Source organism: Cryptotermes secundus, unplaced genomic scaffold, assembly GCF_002891405.2.
Source record: "Cryptotermes secundus unplaced genomic scaffold, Csec_1.0 scaffold50, whole genome shotgun sequence".
Taxonomy (NCBI): Eukaryota; Metazoa; Arthropoda; class Insecta; order Blattodea; family Kalotermitidae; genus Cryptotermes; species Cryptotermes secundus.
Window position 1 is genome coordinate 1,808,887 of NW_019721758.1, and position 14,509 is coordinate 1,823,395.

General features: G+C 39.4%; 1 protein-coding gene across 4 annotated transcripts in view; it reads right to left on the reverse strand.

Moving 5' to 3' along the window:
- LOC111875613 (constitutive coactivator of PPAR-gamma-like protein 1 homolog) overlaps positions 1–14,509 on the reverse strand; it is a 63,086-nt gene that overhangs the window by 12,941 nt on the left and 35,636 nt on the right. For all 4 annotated transcript variants that reach the window (XM_023871985.2, XM_023871982.2, XM_023871983.2 and 1 more), the window contains 5 exons: positions 10,721–10,859; positions 8,493–8,618; positions 3,734–3,848; positions 3,008–3,308; positions 695–981 (listed from right to left, as the gene is read on the reverse strand). In XM_023871985.2, the coding sequence (XP_023727753.1) occupies positions 695–981; positions 3,008–3,308; positions 3,734–3,848; positions 8,493–8,618; positions 10,721–10,859 (968 nt within the window). The remainder of the gene's footprint in view (positions 1–694; positions 982–3,007; positions 3,309–3,733; positions 3,849–8,492; positions 8,619–10,720; positions 10,860–14,509) is intronic.

Here is a 14,509-nt window from a genome sequence, read left to right on the forward strand (position 1 = left end):
AAGCTTATTACAATTGTAATTACTAAACATAATTTAAAAAGTGCATTATTATAAAAACTTATAATTAATACAATTTCACTCAGATTACCCAAATAATTAAATACTTTCTTTATTTCATTTTCCCATAAATAAAAAAACATTGATACAGGACTCGTCATATACATACATACACATCGTCCACTTTCCATAAACATCTATACAGGGAACAGACCCAGGATGCGGAAATAGTCATCAAACACATACACAAAGTAACGCAAACCACACAACCAAGATCACCCATATTAACTGTCTAACACATACAACAATATGAGGCAAAAAGATAATATCCTGATTAACAGACATAAGTCACTAGTAACCACAATACAACCCCTCACATCTCCCATACTAACTATATTAAAAATGTGACTTTAAGCATTCAAATTTATGTACATTTGTAATTAAAATACTCATTTAACGCATAAAAAGAGTTAGCATGTAAAAATCTTTTTAGGGCACATTCAAAGGATTTCTGGTTATTAGATAATTGTTTCAGCTCTTTAGGCAGATGATTGAAGATTTTTATACCAGAATAATATGCACCCTTTTGAACTTTAGTAAGAGAAGTATAAAATTTACCAGTGTTCCCTTACTACTAGGTTTACTGAATGCAACATCAGAATTGTTCACAAAAATGAACCAATTATTTTATTTATACCTGTGGAGGAACAAGCCTAATTCCTCTGTGAGCAGCAATGGGTCCAGAATGTGGTGGTCCACATATTCCACCTCTGGTGCCATAGTTGGGACCCCAACTTCCAACAACAACCCCAGCAATCTCTAACTGTCCACCTCTGGTTGGCACAGACCGACGAAGCATACCTCGTGCAGCACCATTGTTTGTAGGATACAAGTTACCTCCGCGCCCCACAGGCAAAGTACGGGATGCCATCAATGGACCTCCTGCTGGCATGATATTAGAGGGAGACAGGGAAATGTGTGAACCTGTACAGAAAAACCCAAGTGATCAAATTTACTGTGAAATAATAAAACAGGAAGTGCTTTTCTATAAGGAAACAATCACATTTATCAAACTGAATCAGTGTTTTACAATGGAGTATCAGATAAATACTGAAAAGTATTTTTTACTTATCTGATTAAAATTACAGCACTTTAATTAACAGTAGATAATTAAGTGCATCATTAAAATTTTTCACACCTTTTAATTAAATTTTTGAACCCATATGTACATATCTGAGTTTCTGACAGACAGCTACTGCCTTACAAAGTTCATATAATGAGTGACAATATGTTTAACATTATCTGCATTAAAAAACTGAATCACTCTTCACAGTTCAAGCTTGGTGCATGTCTGGAGTAGGGTGGCCATTGTTAATTTCACCACATTCATCCATACACTATCAGGCAACTGCTTATGGAAGTCAGAACCACACTTCTTTTATGGATGAATATATACAAAAACTCCAAAATAACTCCAAAAGTATGGAGAATTGACCAATGTTTCTTGACTAGGTAGTTCACTCACATACATGCAAATGTAGCAACTGAAATTACTAGTTACTACCCTTTATTCATCACAAGCAATTACAACTGGTTGTTTAACTCCTCTTGCCTCCCCCTCCTTCTTCCTTTGCATTGTGTCATCACCCTCTTCTTTCTTCCTCAGTGTTCCTTTGTCACAGGCTGACTCAGTGGGACTGGCAAATGCTTTAAGTACTTTTTCTTATACCCTTGCCAAAGGCCACAATTCCTTCCTACAAATTCTGACTGCTGCCCATGTGTTGGCTGTTGTGATACAGTGGGTCATGACTAGGTCAAAAAAGAAATGCTGGCTTAACTTACTCAAATTTGCTGCCATCTACTTCAAAATAGTCTCCTTGGGAATGTATACAGCCATTCCCATTGTTCTTCCATGCTTCAAAAGAACTGCAGAAGTCATTTTCCTTAAAGGCGTCGAGTACCATCTGCGATTCCCTTTGGATGTCAGACACTTTTTCAAAATGTCATCCCTTCGGTTTCATTTTCAATTTGGGAAACAAGGCAAAATCATAGGGGACTAAGTGGCAAGTAGGGAGGATGGGGAACAATAACCACGCTGTTGTTAGTCACAAAACTCTGTGGTTTTCAGGGACATGTGGGCAGGCACAGTCGCCATGTAGACAGATGTGGTTGCACCAAAGTTCTGGTCTTTTTCATCATACATTTTCTCTCAAGTGTCTCAAAACATCACAGTAAAAGTCAGAGTTGACTGCAGTGTTAGGAGGAACAAATTCATGGTGAACAATCACCTCCACGTCCGGAAAGAAAGAGAAAAAATGGGGGGGGGGGGAAATCATTTTGCATGCTTTTTTTTGAACTCCGAACCTGCTGCATCAGGGAACAAACTTTGTGGCAATGCAGAGCATGTTCAAATTTCCTGTTAAGATCTCCTAGTAAACTACACAACTGATCCCAACAGTGTCTGTGTGCTCAGGAATTGTTCGGCGATGGTCTTCGCAGATGATTTCTTGAGTTTTTTAACATTTTCTGTCCTTTTGCTGGTGCTTGGCCACCCTGAACATTTGTGACACTTGACCAGCCTTGAAACATGAATGCCATTCAAAAAAACGCTATCCAGCTTAAAGAATATTCTCCAAAACCTCACGAAGCATTTCAAGGGTTTTGGTATCAAATTTACTGGCTTCACACAAAACTTTATGCAGACATGTTGCTCGATTTTGTCATCCATTGCAGACAAAATGAAACAGGAAGTTGAAAAAAGCACTCATGTAAAAACAATGTGTGTTCACAGTGTAGTGTCACGTGGCAGACTGATGCAACAGGCTTTCGGAAGTGTGACCTTGGCCTCAGCTCTCACCTTCTTTCACCAAGGCAATTACAACAATAACAATCAGGGAACTTTCAGACAGCACTGAACTGCTCCTTAAAGTTTAACAGACCAATGTTACAAAAGAATCTCTTTCCTGAAAATTACTTGTAAATATTACCTGGTACAGTATTTGTAACGTACCGGCCATCTGAGGAAGTGGTGGTCTTGCAAACTGAACACTGAGTCCTTCCAGAACAGCCTTACGCATTCGTTCTACCTTCACAACATGTTCAATATGGTGGTCACATAGTTCCAGAAGGTTTTTAACAACAGCTGTCCTTGCCAATTTATGGTGGAACAACTTCCCATCAAAAAACAGCCATGGGCAACACATAAGCCAGGGAATAGGGGCACCACAAGCATCGTTTGCTAGCAATGCAGTCTCTACCCCTTGCATGAACAACGCAGCTAATTGGACACCACGGCTTGACACCACAGGGAGCTAAAACAAAATTAATTTATACCTCAGACCTTCCACAAACAAAAGGGAAGTTTTAATAATTCTTGCACTCATGATGCATGATTATGAACTAGATAAATCTAACATCAGGGGCACTCTTCCAAACAGTACTTTGAAGGTGACTTAAACAAGACTGACAGTTCTTTATCTCAACAGTATCAGAGGCAATAAAAACTGTAATTTAAATACACATATGATCAGTAAAACACTGAAATTTTTCTACACATTGAGCACAGCCTTCATTTAGGATTCAATTCATCTGTCCATAGAAAAATCTGGAAACATACGACATGGACAAACCCTGAAAATTTTTATCACAGCAGATGAAATACTGTAACCACTCCGAAGTAACATTACCATTCTATTAGCCTGAGGCAATTCAAGAAGCATATTTACATAAAATGTACCTGTAACTCTTGAAGGTAATGAGCATTCATGAGTTCTGGAGAAAAGGCCTGTGCAATGAATGCATCAAGTTCTGGTTTACGGAGAATCTTCTTGTCAGTAAATGACATTATGTACCTAAAAAAAACAGTCAGATACTGCAATTACATCTGCAGTAGTGAGAGAAAAGTTCCAAATGAAACAATTATCAAGAAAATACTCAACACTGCCACAAACAATTATACAATTAATCAGTATATATGAACAAACAAAAACATTAACCACTCATATTCAGGTCCTAGCTGGTCATCAATCATGTGAAAAAAACCCTACTCTAAATATGATAGATCTTCTACTTAACCTCCACCTAGAAGACTCACTTAAGATCACTTTCTGTGAATATTCCCACCACCAGAAAGAAGTAAAAACCCTGTACTGTTGAGCTGATACAGGCAGATCTGTCAACCAGTATTCATGAACTGATCCTTTTTCATTTAGACCATGAGCATACTTACTGCAAAAAAAATAGATAATATCTCTGGAATTGTATCTGTCCACTGTTTGAAATAAGAGGCAGATGTAGATGGTGTTCTGCTTTTGACATTTGTGTAGTATTTGTTGGTTTCAATGGTCATTATGTTCATCATATCAGACAAAAGAAACAGCTCAAAATAGTCCAGCACTGGGGTGGGGATTCCTCAATTATATGACCTGCTGAAATGCCATCACTACCATGTCAGTTTACACACAGTGGGACTGGACACACGATCACTCCAATGATACATAGTACCAAGGCTCTGTCTGCATGTATGTGCACTTTATTGGGTTGTTTCACTGCCACCACCACCTTCGCACATTGGGCGGTGGAGTCCAGCTGGGTCCACTTGGCATGTTGGCCACTGATTGGCCTATTGTACCTGCCCCTGGTGATTATGATGGAGAATTTGGTGGAATGAAGACTGGCAGGGGAAACTGAAGTACTCGGAGAAAACTTGCCCCAACCTGTCCACCACAAATCCAACTTGACCAGACCCAAGCATGAACCCAGGCCACTGCGGTGGGAAGCCAGCGACTAACTGCTTGAGCTACTGCACAACCCACCACCACCACCACCACCACCACCACCTTGAAAGTGTACTTCACTTTCACTGTCAAGTAATTCATCCTCAGACTCTAAAGCTGTCATTACATCCATAATTTCCTCATCTATTATTCCACACAGTGTATGTGACCGGCTAGTGGATCCCATTTTTACTATCCCTATGATGTACAAGGCCAAGTGATATGTAGAGAAATCTCACTGCTAGATGCAGTGCTCTTCCTGTACAGGTGACATACAAAGACAGCAAGATGTGTGACTCACAGTTCATTACGTTCATGACAGATCAAATGTGTGCCTGGCAAGTTTGAATGCATTCAGAGAGATACTACAGATGACACATGTTTATAAAGGTTGTACCTGCATGAAAATGAACACAGCAAGGTCATGTTGAGCCATGCTGGGGCCCCAGCAAGAACACACTCAAGGCAGCCACAACCAGTGAATCAAACAAAACATAGTACCAAGGTTCTGTGTGCATTTATGTGCACTTGATTGGGTTGTTCTGCCACCACCTTCAGAGTGTACTTCACTTTCATTGTCAAGAAATTCACCGTCACACTCTACAGCTGTCAATACATCCACAATTTCCTCATCTATTATTCTGCACAGTGTATGTGACCTGCTGGGTCAGAAGCAGGAACACACGCAAAGAAGCCACAACCAGCGAATCGAACAAAACCATAAGCAACCCCACACAATCCACATTAACAAAAAATAACCAGAGACAACCACAAAAGTAGGAAAGAAAACTACATTACAGTGAGCAGCAGAATCCTTGTCCACAACACCTGTACACCTGAAGATGGTCAGTTAGGCCAAAACATGTAGTGATATAGTGTATAATAAAGAAAAGTGAACGATGTTGCACACAGATGGCACAAAAACTCATAAGTCAGATACACACTATTACATTTTTCTATTTAAATCCTTTAGGTACTTTGACTTCCAGAGTAATTTTGACCACATATACACAGTTTATATGCTGCAGGACACTATAATATCACATGCTATATCATTATATATTATTTTTATTGTACTTTTTTAGCTTTAACTACATGCTGAAATACACACATGTAAAAATTATATTATATTTAAGCACTGCTGGACTTGTACAACATTCAACTTACATGGAAACACTTGGAATGAATTGTGAAGGATGGGAACTTACTGTATTTATTCTTTTTGGGATGTTTACTACAAGAACTTGTGAAAATACCTATACTACCTTCACCATGCTTGCATGTTTATCTGTCTGCCAGCATGTAGCAAATCAAGAACCGCTAAACAAATTTTCATGAAATATGATACTGGAGAGTTTTACTAAAAATGGCCAGCATGTATCAGTTTTGGTTAAAATCTGACAAAAAAAATGGACACTACCATAATGTGTTTCTGCAAGTATCTCATGCAAAAATCACAAGAACTTCCTATATAGATATCAAAACAAAACTGTTCTGAACAAAAGTTGCAGATGTAAATAAAAGTCACATTTCATGGCCACGACACTTTCTCCATTAGCTGCACAATTTTCAATATAGTGAAACAAAATGGATATTAAGCTGTCGAGATACACTGGAGTGAATGCACCAGAATTCTACATTATGCCAATATTTCATAAGTCGCCTGGAAGCAGTTATCAGGCAAATATGAAAGTAACAAATAATTTGGAATTCTATAAATCTTTAATATTGTCACCATCTGTCACATATTTGAGTGACTACAGATGGGGTCTGGATTGGTAATTGAGTTTACTGACCACACTAGGTTCTCAGTCTGTTAAAGTCTCCACTAGATGTTGCCTGGGAATGGCCTCTATTAGCAGATATTCCCTTACTCTGGGTTCCTGACCTATCCCCATGTCTCAACTACCAGAGTCTAACAGCAATGGCTCACAACTAAACTGCAGCAGTCCTCTAAGTGACTGCTCACCATCTAACTCACTTCACTCCACTGTACTCAAGTGCACTAACCAATCTGAACTCAGTCAAGTTACACAGCCTTGGAGTGAACCCATAGAGAATGCCACTTGCAACACATCTTCTGCTGTTGTGTGATGTTACCATGTATGTGGCATGTTCCTCTGCTACATGTACAGGCCAAAACCTAGCAACGGGTCTACATGCTACAATATTATATGAGCTGAGAAATTTACTATTTTTTCATGGCTACATAATCTCATGTACTAGCAACGGCTGGCCAATGTTTTTCAACTGTGAATTATATGACTTTTGTTTATAAGCACTGCTGTCACACAGTTAAAAATCCTCTGGTCTCTCTCTCTCTCTCCCACATGCGTGTGCACACGCACACACATACACCTATAGTTTTCAGAATTTGGATGTGGTCTTTGTGACCTGAAGGACATAGGGACATGGGCTGTGGTTTATTAGTACCTTTAGAGACTGTCACCTCCAAACAGCTTAAGAAGCAAAACCTGCAATTACAGCTTTATGTTTTACGTAAGACTTTTCCATACATGTAACATTAACATAAACACAATGATTTTTTCTCTCATCGAAATGAAATTCTCATCATAAGCCACACACACACACTATATTTAAATTCCACTGTATTGGGGGGGTTATAACACTGACAGCAAAATATTTTTTTTTGGGGGGGGGGGGATTATAAAAGTGAATGTACTACTCTCTGTCAATATTTCTGTGCAATACGTAATTTCTGGTCATCTCCAGTGCCACACTTCACATCTACATATCATACTGCCACTATGTCAAGTCACATAATATAAGGTGGTTCAAATATGACCAGGACTGATTTTTTTGTAAACAAGCCGCATTCCGCAGCAGCTGTGGGAACTTGATAGATTGAAGCCACAACCTCCACCCTCCCTCCTGTTAGGGTTAGAACCTGTTAGGTCCTGTCTGTAAGTTGCTAAAGTGATGAGAGAATAGAAGGTACCGCGGAGCACGGAACAACACATTGTAATCAAATTCCTCATTGGAGAAAACGTCCAGTCCACTGAAATTCACCAGACTCCAACAACAGTATGGTGAAGAGTGTCTCTCACGGACCCGTGTGTTTGAGTGGTGTAAGTGCTTCAGAGAGGGCAGAGAGCGCGTGGAGAATGAACCGCATGATCATTGGCCGCGAACATCCATCACCGAGCCGAACATTGATTGTGCAGACGTGCTTATTCATGAGAATAGGCGCATCACTATTTGGAACTTGGAGTAAGACCTGATCCAAGCGGAAGACAGGTGGAAAGCGGGTAGCCTTCCTTCAAGACAATGCACGCCCCCATACGGCCAAAGCAACAATGGAAACCCTTCGGAAATTGAAATGGAACCTTCTGACACATCCTCTGTACAGTCCCGATTTGGCCCCAAGTGATTTCTACCTGTTCAGAAGGCTCAAATCAGAATTGCAAGGCATGTGGTTTGTGGACGACGCCATCATTCAGACTGTTCGGGAGTGGATATGCCGCCAACCACAAGTCTTTTTTGGGGGGGCATCAGGATGCTTCCAGAAAGTTGGAAAAAATGTGTTGACTCCGGAGGGGAGTACGTTGAAGACTGACATGTGCAAGTAAGTGTTTGGCAATTATGTTTTTTTTTTTAAATCAGTCCCTGTCATATTTGAACCACCTAGTATTTATCGCTGAATCTGAAAAATTCACTGACCTGATGATCACACAGTATTATTAAATGTTACTCATGTACCTGAGTACGGAAGCCATTACAAGTAGATGCTGGGGAACATAGGCAGGATTCAGCATCAGTGGAGTGTCTGAGCGCATACAAGTCAGGAATGCCCGAAGGCGGCGACGTTTGTCATCAATAGCAGATCTAGAAGATGAAAGCTTTCAATAAATATAAAGTGTATGCCACATTCATTCAACAAAATAAAAACAAACCAGGTACACTCAGAAATAGTCAAAGAATGCATTGATTCAAACATTCAATAATTAAAAAAATGTTTGCTGGATATAAGTAATTTAAGGTAGAAATATTATTTGTAACTAAACACAGCAAATCATCTGTTCATGACTGAAGCCATGATCAATTATTTCCTAACAACATTACTTCTGAGTCAAGGCAGTCAATGCTGCAGACACGACAATCATCTTTTACCAAATAACTCTACAAACTCATTTCATGTACAGTACACTCCATAGGCTGGTATTATATCTATCAATTCATCCATTCTCCAACAGTGGGTCATTGTGGTATTAGCTGAAAACTGGTTTTAAGCACTATGATATTGAATATAAGCAGATAAGTACACTTTTATGGAACAGAATTCTAAAGAATATCTTTCTGATTTAAAGTAACAAGCCAATGTTTTTATGGCAAATGAAGGTGAAAGAGTGAAGAGGGATATCATTCTGGGGTTCATTTGGATGGAATAAGGGAAACCAGGTACATAAAACAAATCAGAGTAATCTACGAAGGGCGTTCCATATATAATGCCTCCTATTTTTTTGTGTTAATCTGTAACGTCTGAGCTGGATGTTGGTGGTGTAGTGAAGCTTGAACCTTCCCGCCAATGTACTGTGAGTTTGGTTGTTGTGCGACAGATAGTGACAGGAGAGCAGTCTACCAAAATGGCGTCTGACATAGAAGTGCATACGAAGCAGATATGTGTTATTGAATTTCTCACTGCCGAACAAATTGCACCCACTGACATCAATCAACACTTCCTAAAGGTGTACGGAGACGATACAGTGGATGTCAGCACAGTGAGGCAGTGGGTAGTGCGTTTCAACAGTGGCAAAAGTGAACGACAAGCCACGCCCTGGGCATCCCTGCTCAGCTGCCACTCCTCACAATGATCAGCGCCTCGATCAGCTCATCCGTACAGATCAGCGGATAACCAGGGAACTGTGTGCATGGCTTAATATCAGCTGTAATACATTGGAAACAATGTTGTGGAAGCTGGATTATCGCAAAGTTTGTTCCAGGTGGGTCCCGAGGATGCTTACACAGGACCACAAAACTCATCAAATGGAAGTCTGTCAGGACCTGTTGCACCAGTTTGAGGCTGAAGGTGGCAAGTTTCTGGACAGCATCGTCATCAGAGATGAGACATGGCGTCACCACTATGAGCTGGAATCCAAAAGACAGTCCATGGAGTGGCGACATCTGGATTCCCCAATTAAAAAGAAGTTAAAGACACAGCCATCAGCAGCGAAAATGACGTACACAGTCTTTTGGGATAGGCGGGATGTGATTTTGTTGGATTTCCTTGAGCCTGGTGAGACTGTCAATTCTGAACACTACAAGAAAATGCTAACTAAGCCGAAAGCCCCGCATTTCCCGAGTCAGGCCAGAGAAGCAGACAACCCTTCGCTTGCAACACGACAACTCTAGACCCCAAACCGGTTTGACGACCACCACACACATTGCAAAGTTTGGTTGGACTGTCCTACCACATCCACCTTATAGCCCCAATTTAGCACCTTCAGACTTCCATCTCTTTGGGCCTATGACAGATGGACTATGTGGGCAACATTTTCCAGACAACAATGCTGTCATTGCAGCTGTAAGAAAGTGCCTAGCCTCTGCTGGCGCAGACTTTTATGGGCAAAGCATACAGGCTCTTGTTCATTGTTGGCAAAAGTGCATAACGAATGGTGGTGATTATGTGGAAAAATAACTGTAAGTAGCTGAATTCTTGCTCTATTTAACTATGTTAATATGCTTTCTGTATCTATTGTAGTTTTCATTAAAAAATTAGGAGGCATTATATATGGAACGCTCCTTGTATAAGCTTCCCAAAGAGAAACTAACATTCAAACATTGACTTACATCTTCTCAGTATGAATGGCATTACAACCTGTAAGTATTTACTTCAGAGACTGGTAAACTGCCTGCCTTACTACAACCTTTACTTAAACAACATGAACAATACACTTCAGTAAGTCCTGTACTTAATAAATATCACATACCCAAACCAAAGTCTCTGAATAGTAGGAACACCCCATCCAATTTGTTCCGCTTTCACCAAGTCTGGTGATTGATATGGATTGCACTTTGACCAAATCCATTCTTTTACGCAAAGTTCTGGGATATCACATTTTTCTGCCTCTAAAAATAAAAGAACTTCAATTACTGATATGAATGGAAGTTTAACACAAAGCTCTGAGATATCACAGTTCCCAAGTTCAAAAAAAAAAAATGAATGAATGAAAGGAATGACCTTAGACGTTGCCAGGTATTACAGTGATAACAATGAGAATGAAGTGCAGCTGCTACAATGTAAGCAATCATATATATCAGACTGTTTGATACTGCTTTCTACATACTGGAGCATTGTGAAACTACAAATTTCTAGTCTTTGTGAAAATAAAAGTTTGCTGCTGGCACCTGATAACTGAAAATATTCTAATCTCATTAATTATGGCAGTGACGAGCTAATACCAAATATGACTAACTGGTCAGGTTACTTTAACTCCCAGTTACTGTTATTTACTTACATAACTTACCACTCCAAATAATTCATACACCCTCTCTTTTAGATAAATTAAAATAATTAAATACCCAATTTTTCCCTTGATAACATTTTCCAACACCTAACTTCACAGAAATTGTTATTAAATTTAAATACATTACAGCATCATAGTACATGAACTCCAACTGAATTTTCTGCATAGCCAAATCATGTGGCAGAATATGTAGGCACAAATATACATACTATGTTACAACACATCACTGAACTTAGCTGCATTTTCTACAAAAATTAAGCCTCAGCCTACATTTCATCACAAGCGAAAACTTCATCTCAATTTTCATCAAGGAATCATGCAGAAAAATCCTGAGGCATGGATATACGTACTCTGTTGCCACATCAGTTTCAACTCTAATTAATTGTATTTGTCATTAAAATTACTGGCCAATTAAAATTCTATCAAGAGGCATTTCTGTCTCACTGTACATCAAGGAACTGCACAGTGGAGTCTGTATGCATGAATACCCATACTGTGTTGCTGCTCCTTTCCCTTGAAGTGCAATAACTTGAATCCAACGTGTAAAATCAGACTCTGAAAAAGAGCATTTGCATATTTCCTACACAGCACAACTTCCACATGTAACACTCTGGCCTAAATCATGCAAGTAATTGCAGAAAACTTATTTACTATGTCATGTTCTTCTTGTGCACCTTTTGAATTCATACTTTTCCAATATAAAGTAAAAGTAGGTAAAGTAACCCTGTAACAGGCCGTGGAGGCCCATAAGGTTATGAGATATTAAGGTTCCCACATTTTCTAGACCAGTGTTCCGCAACCTTTTTCTACTCACAGCACACCATGAAGTATCCATGACTCAACACGGCACACCAAAATGTTGTTCCCCTCAAAAACGCATGATATCAGACAATTAATATAAATACGTAACATGATCAACTTATTACTATAATATTATTATATTGTTATTTTATTATCATTAAAGAGAAATTGACTTGTGCGTTTTTTAACAATTAATGAACTTTAATTCACTGTATAGTGTAGACAACACATTTCTATTACTATTAAAGTAAATGCAGTAATTCTACTCATGCCTTCAATGTGACACTTGAGCCTGCATAGCTGCACACAGGCGACTGATCCATGGTGGAATCGTTGACAACGCAAGTCTCATTTCTTCACCAATGGATTTGAGCCGCTCCCTCTTTGATGTCTTAATTTCAGTTAATGTCGAGAAACCCAGTTCACAAAAATATGCAGTTGAAAATGGCAATAACACATTAACTACCAACTCGGAGATAGCTGGGTATCCACACCTTACTGCCAACCAAAACGTATCCAAAGGCACTTCGAGAAGTTGAGAAGTTTTAGTTTCAATGTTCTGTCTGCTTTTAAATCTGCGAGTTCTTCTTGTATATTAATCGGAAGATGTTCTGAATTCACCACGAATGGATCACGAACCCAGTCGAAATCTTGTACTCTCTCTCCAAAATATTTATTGAATTTCTGCTAAATTTCTAAATGTTCTTTAATTGTGTCCATCGCCACTTTACTGCCATCAGCAAGTGGCCATACAGTCTGGAACATCTCAAATGACCCATCTGTAATTCTCTGTATCCACAAATTCAGCTTATTTACAAATTCTTGTATCTTATCCATATTAGTTAGAACATTTTTGTTCCTAACTTGCATCTTTCTGTTCAGCTCATTCAAGTGTACGGAAATATCGGAAAGATATGCCAACTTATATATCCATTCATCATCTGCAAATAAATCCGCGTACTCAAGCCCCTCAACAGTCAAAAATGCACGTACCTCCTCATCAAGTTCAAATATTCGCGTTAACACTTTTCCTCATGATAACCACCATACTTCTGTATGTAGTAGGAGTGTAGTGTGTTCTGATTCCATTTCCTGACACAAAACGGAAGAAAGCCGCGAATTTAGGGGCCTCGATTTGATGAGGTTCACGACTTTTACTACTTCGTTCAGCATAACTTTCAGAGAAGATGGCAAAGACTTTCCAACAATGGCTTCGCGGTGAATGAGACAATAATCGCATCGTATGTTAGGATTTACTTTGCGTACTTTAGCTACAAATCCTTTAACACAGCCTGTCATAGAAGCGGCCCCGTCTGTACAAACACTAACGCAATCCTTCCATTTTAATTCATTATGTAACACATATTCATTAGTGACACGAAATACTTCTTCACTGGTGGCTCGCTCAGGAAGTTCTTTGCAAAAAATAAAGAAATTTGTTGCAGTTACATCTCCATCGATGTATCGAATGTAAGCAAGAAGTTGTGCGTGGCCGCTAATATTGGTGGACTCGTCGACGTGACGCAAGAACTTCTGACTGCTGTTGATTTTCTCCTTCATAATGGCTTCAATGTCACTGGACATGTCAATAAAATACAGGGAAACCCTTGCTAATCCCTGCAGTTTTAGGGAAAAGCATGTACAGAGAACATGCGGTAAGTACACGTATATCAAAGCGGCGTAGTTGCAAGAAAAATAAAAATAAATCAATAATGAAAAGTATGATATAACACCAAATGTTAGTAGATAATTTACATTTAATTTCTTAGACTACAACATTAGTTAGTTATTGGAGAGGGTGGGTTTTCCCATGCACTGAGACCAGTATTGGTCCATTGTGCTTCCCTCTATGATATTCTACCAGTCTCTATACCCTACCGATATTGGTGCGTACCATCAGTCCCGACCGAGCCAGCGAGTTCGGCCTCTACTGGCTTGGCGGTATCTATAATTCTTCCCCAATCAGAGGCGTTAGAGACTACTGTTGGGCGGGAAATGTTCTTGAATTTAGCTCACTGACCTCCTTTGGAGATATGAGGTTCTTTTACGTGCCGTAAAGCTACGACACGGGACCCACAGCTTAAAGTCTGTCCCGGAGGACTTGTTCCCTGAAATTTTCCGCCCTTAAAAATTCGACGACCTCCGCCGGGTATTTGAACCCGGGTACTATGAGTCATGAGGTGGGAACGTTACCTCTAGACTACGGAGGCCACTTAGAATACAACATTACTGTACATAAAAAATCAGGGCATGTAATAAAGAATAGACAAGCATCATCTTATTTAATCAGTACAGTGGCTGAGAATAAAATACAAGCATATGAAACACGGTAACTGGGATAAAATAAAACAAATAAAATTCGACAATTAATTTCTTACAATAGGTAAAAGTTTGTGTCACACCTTCTGACGGCACACTGGTTGCAGAACACTGTTCTAGACAACTGGCTCA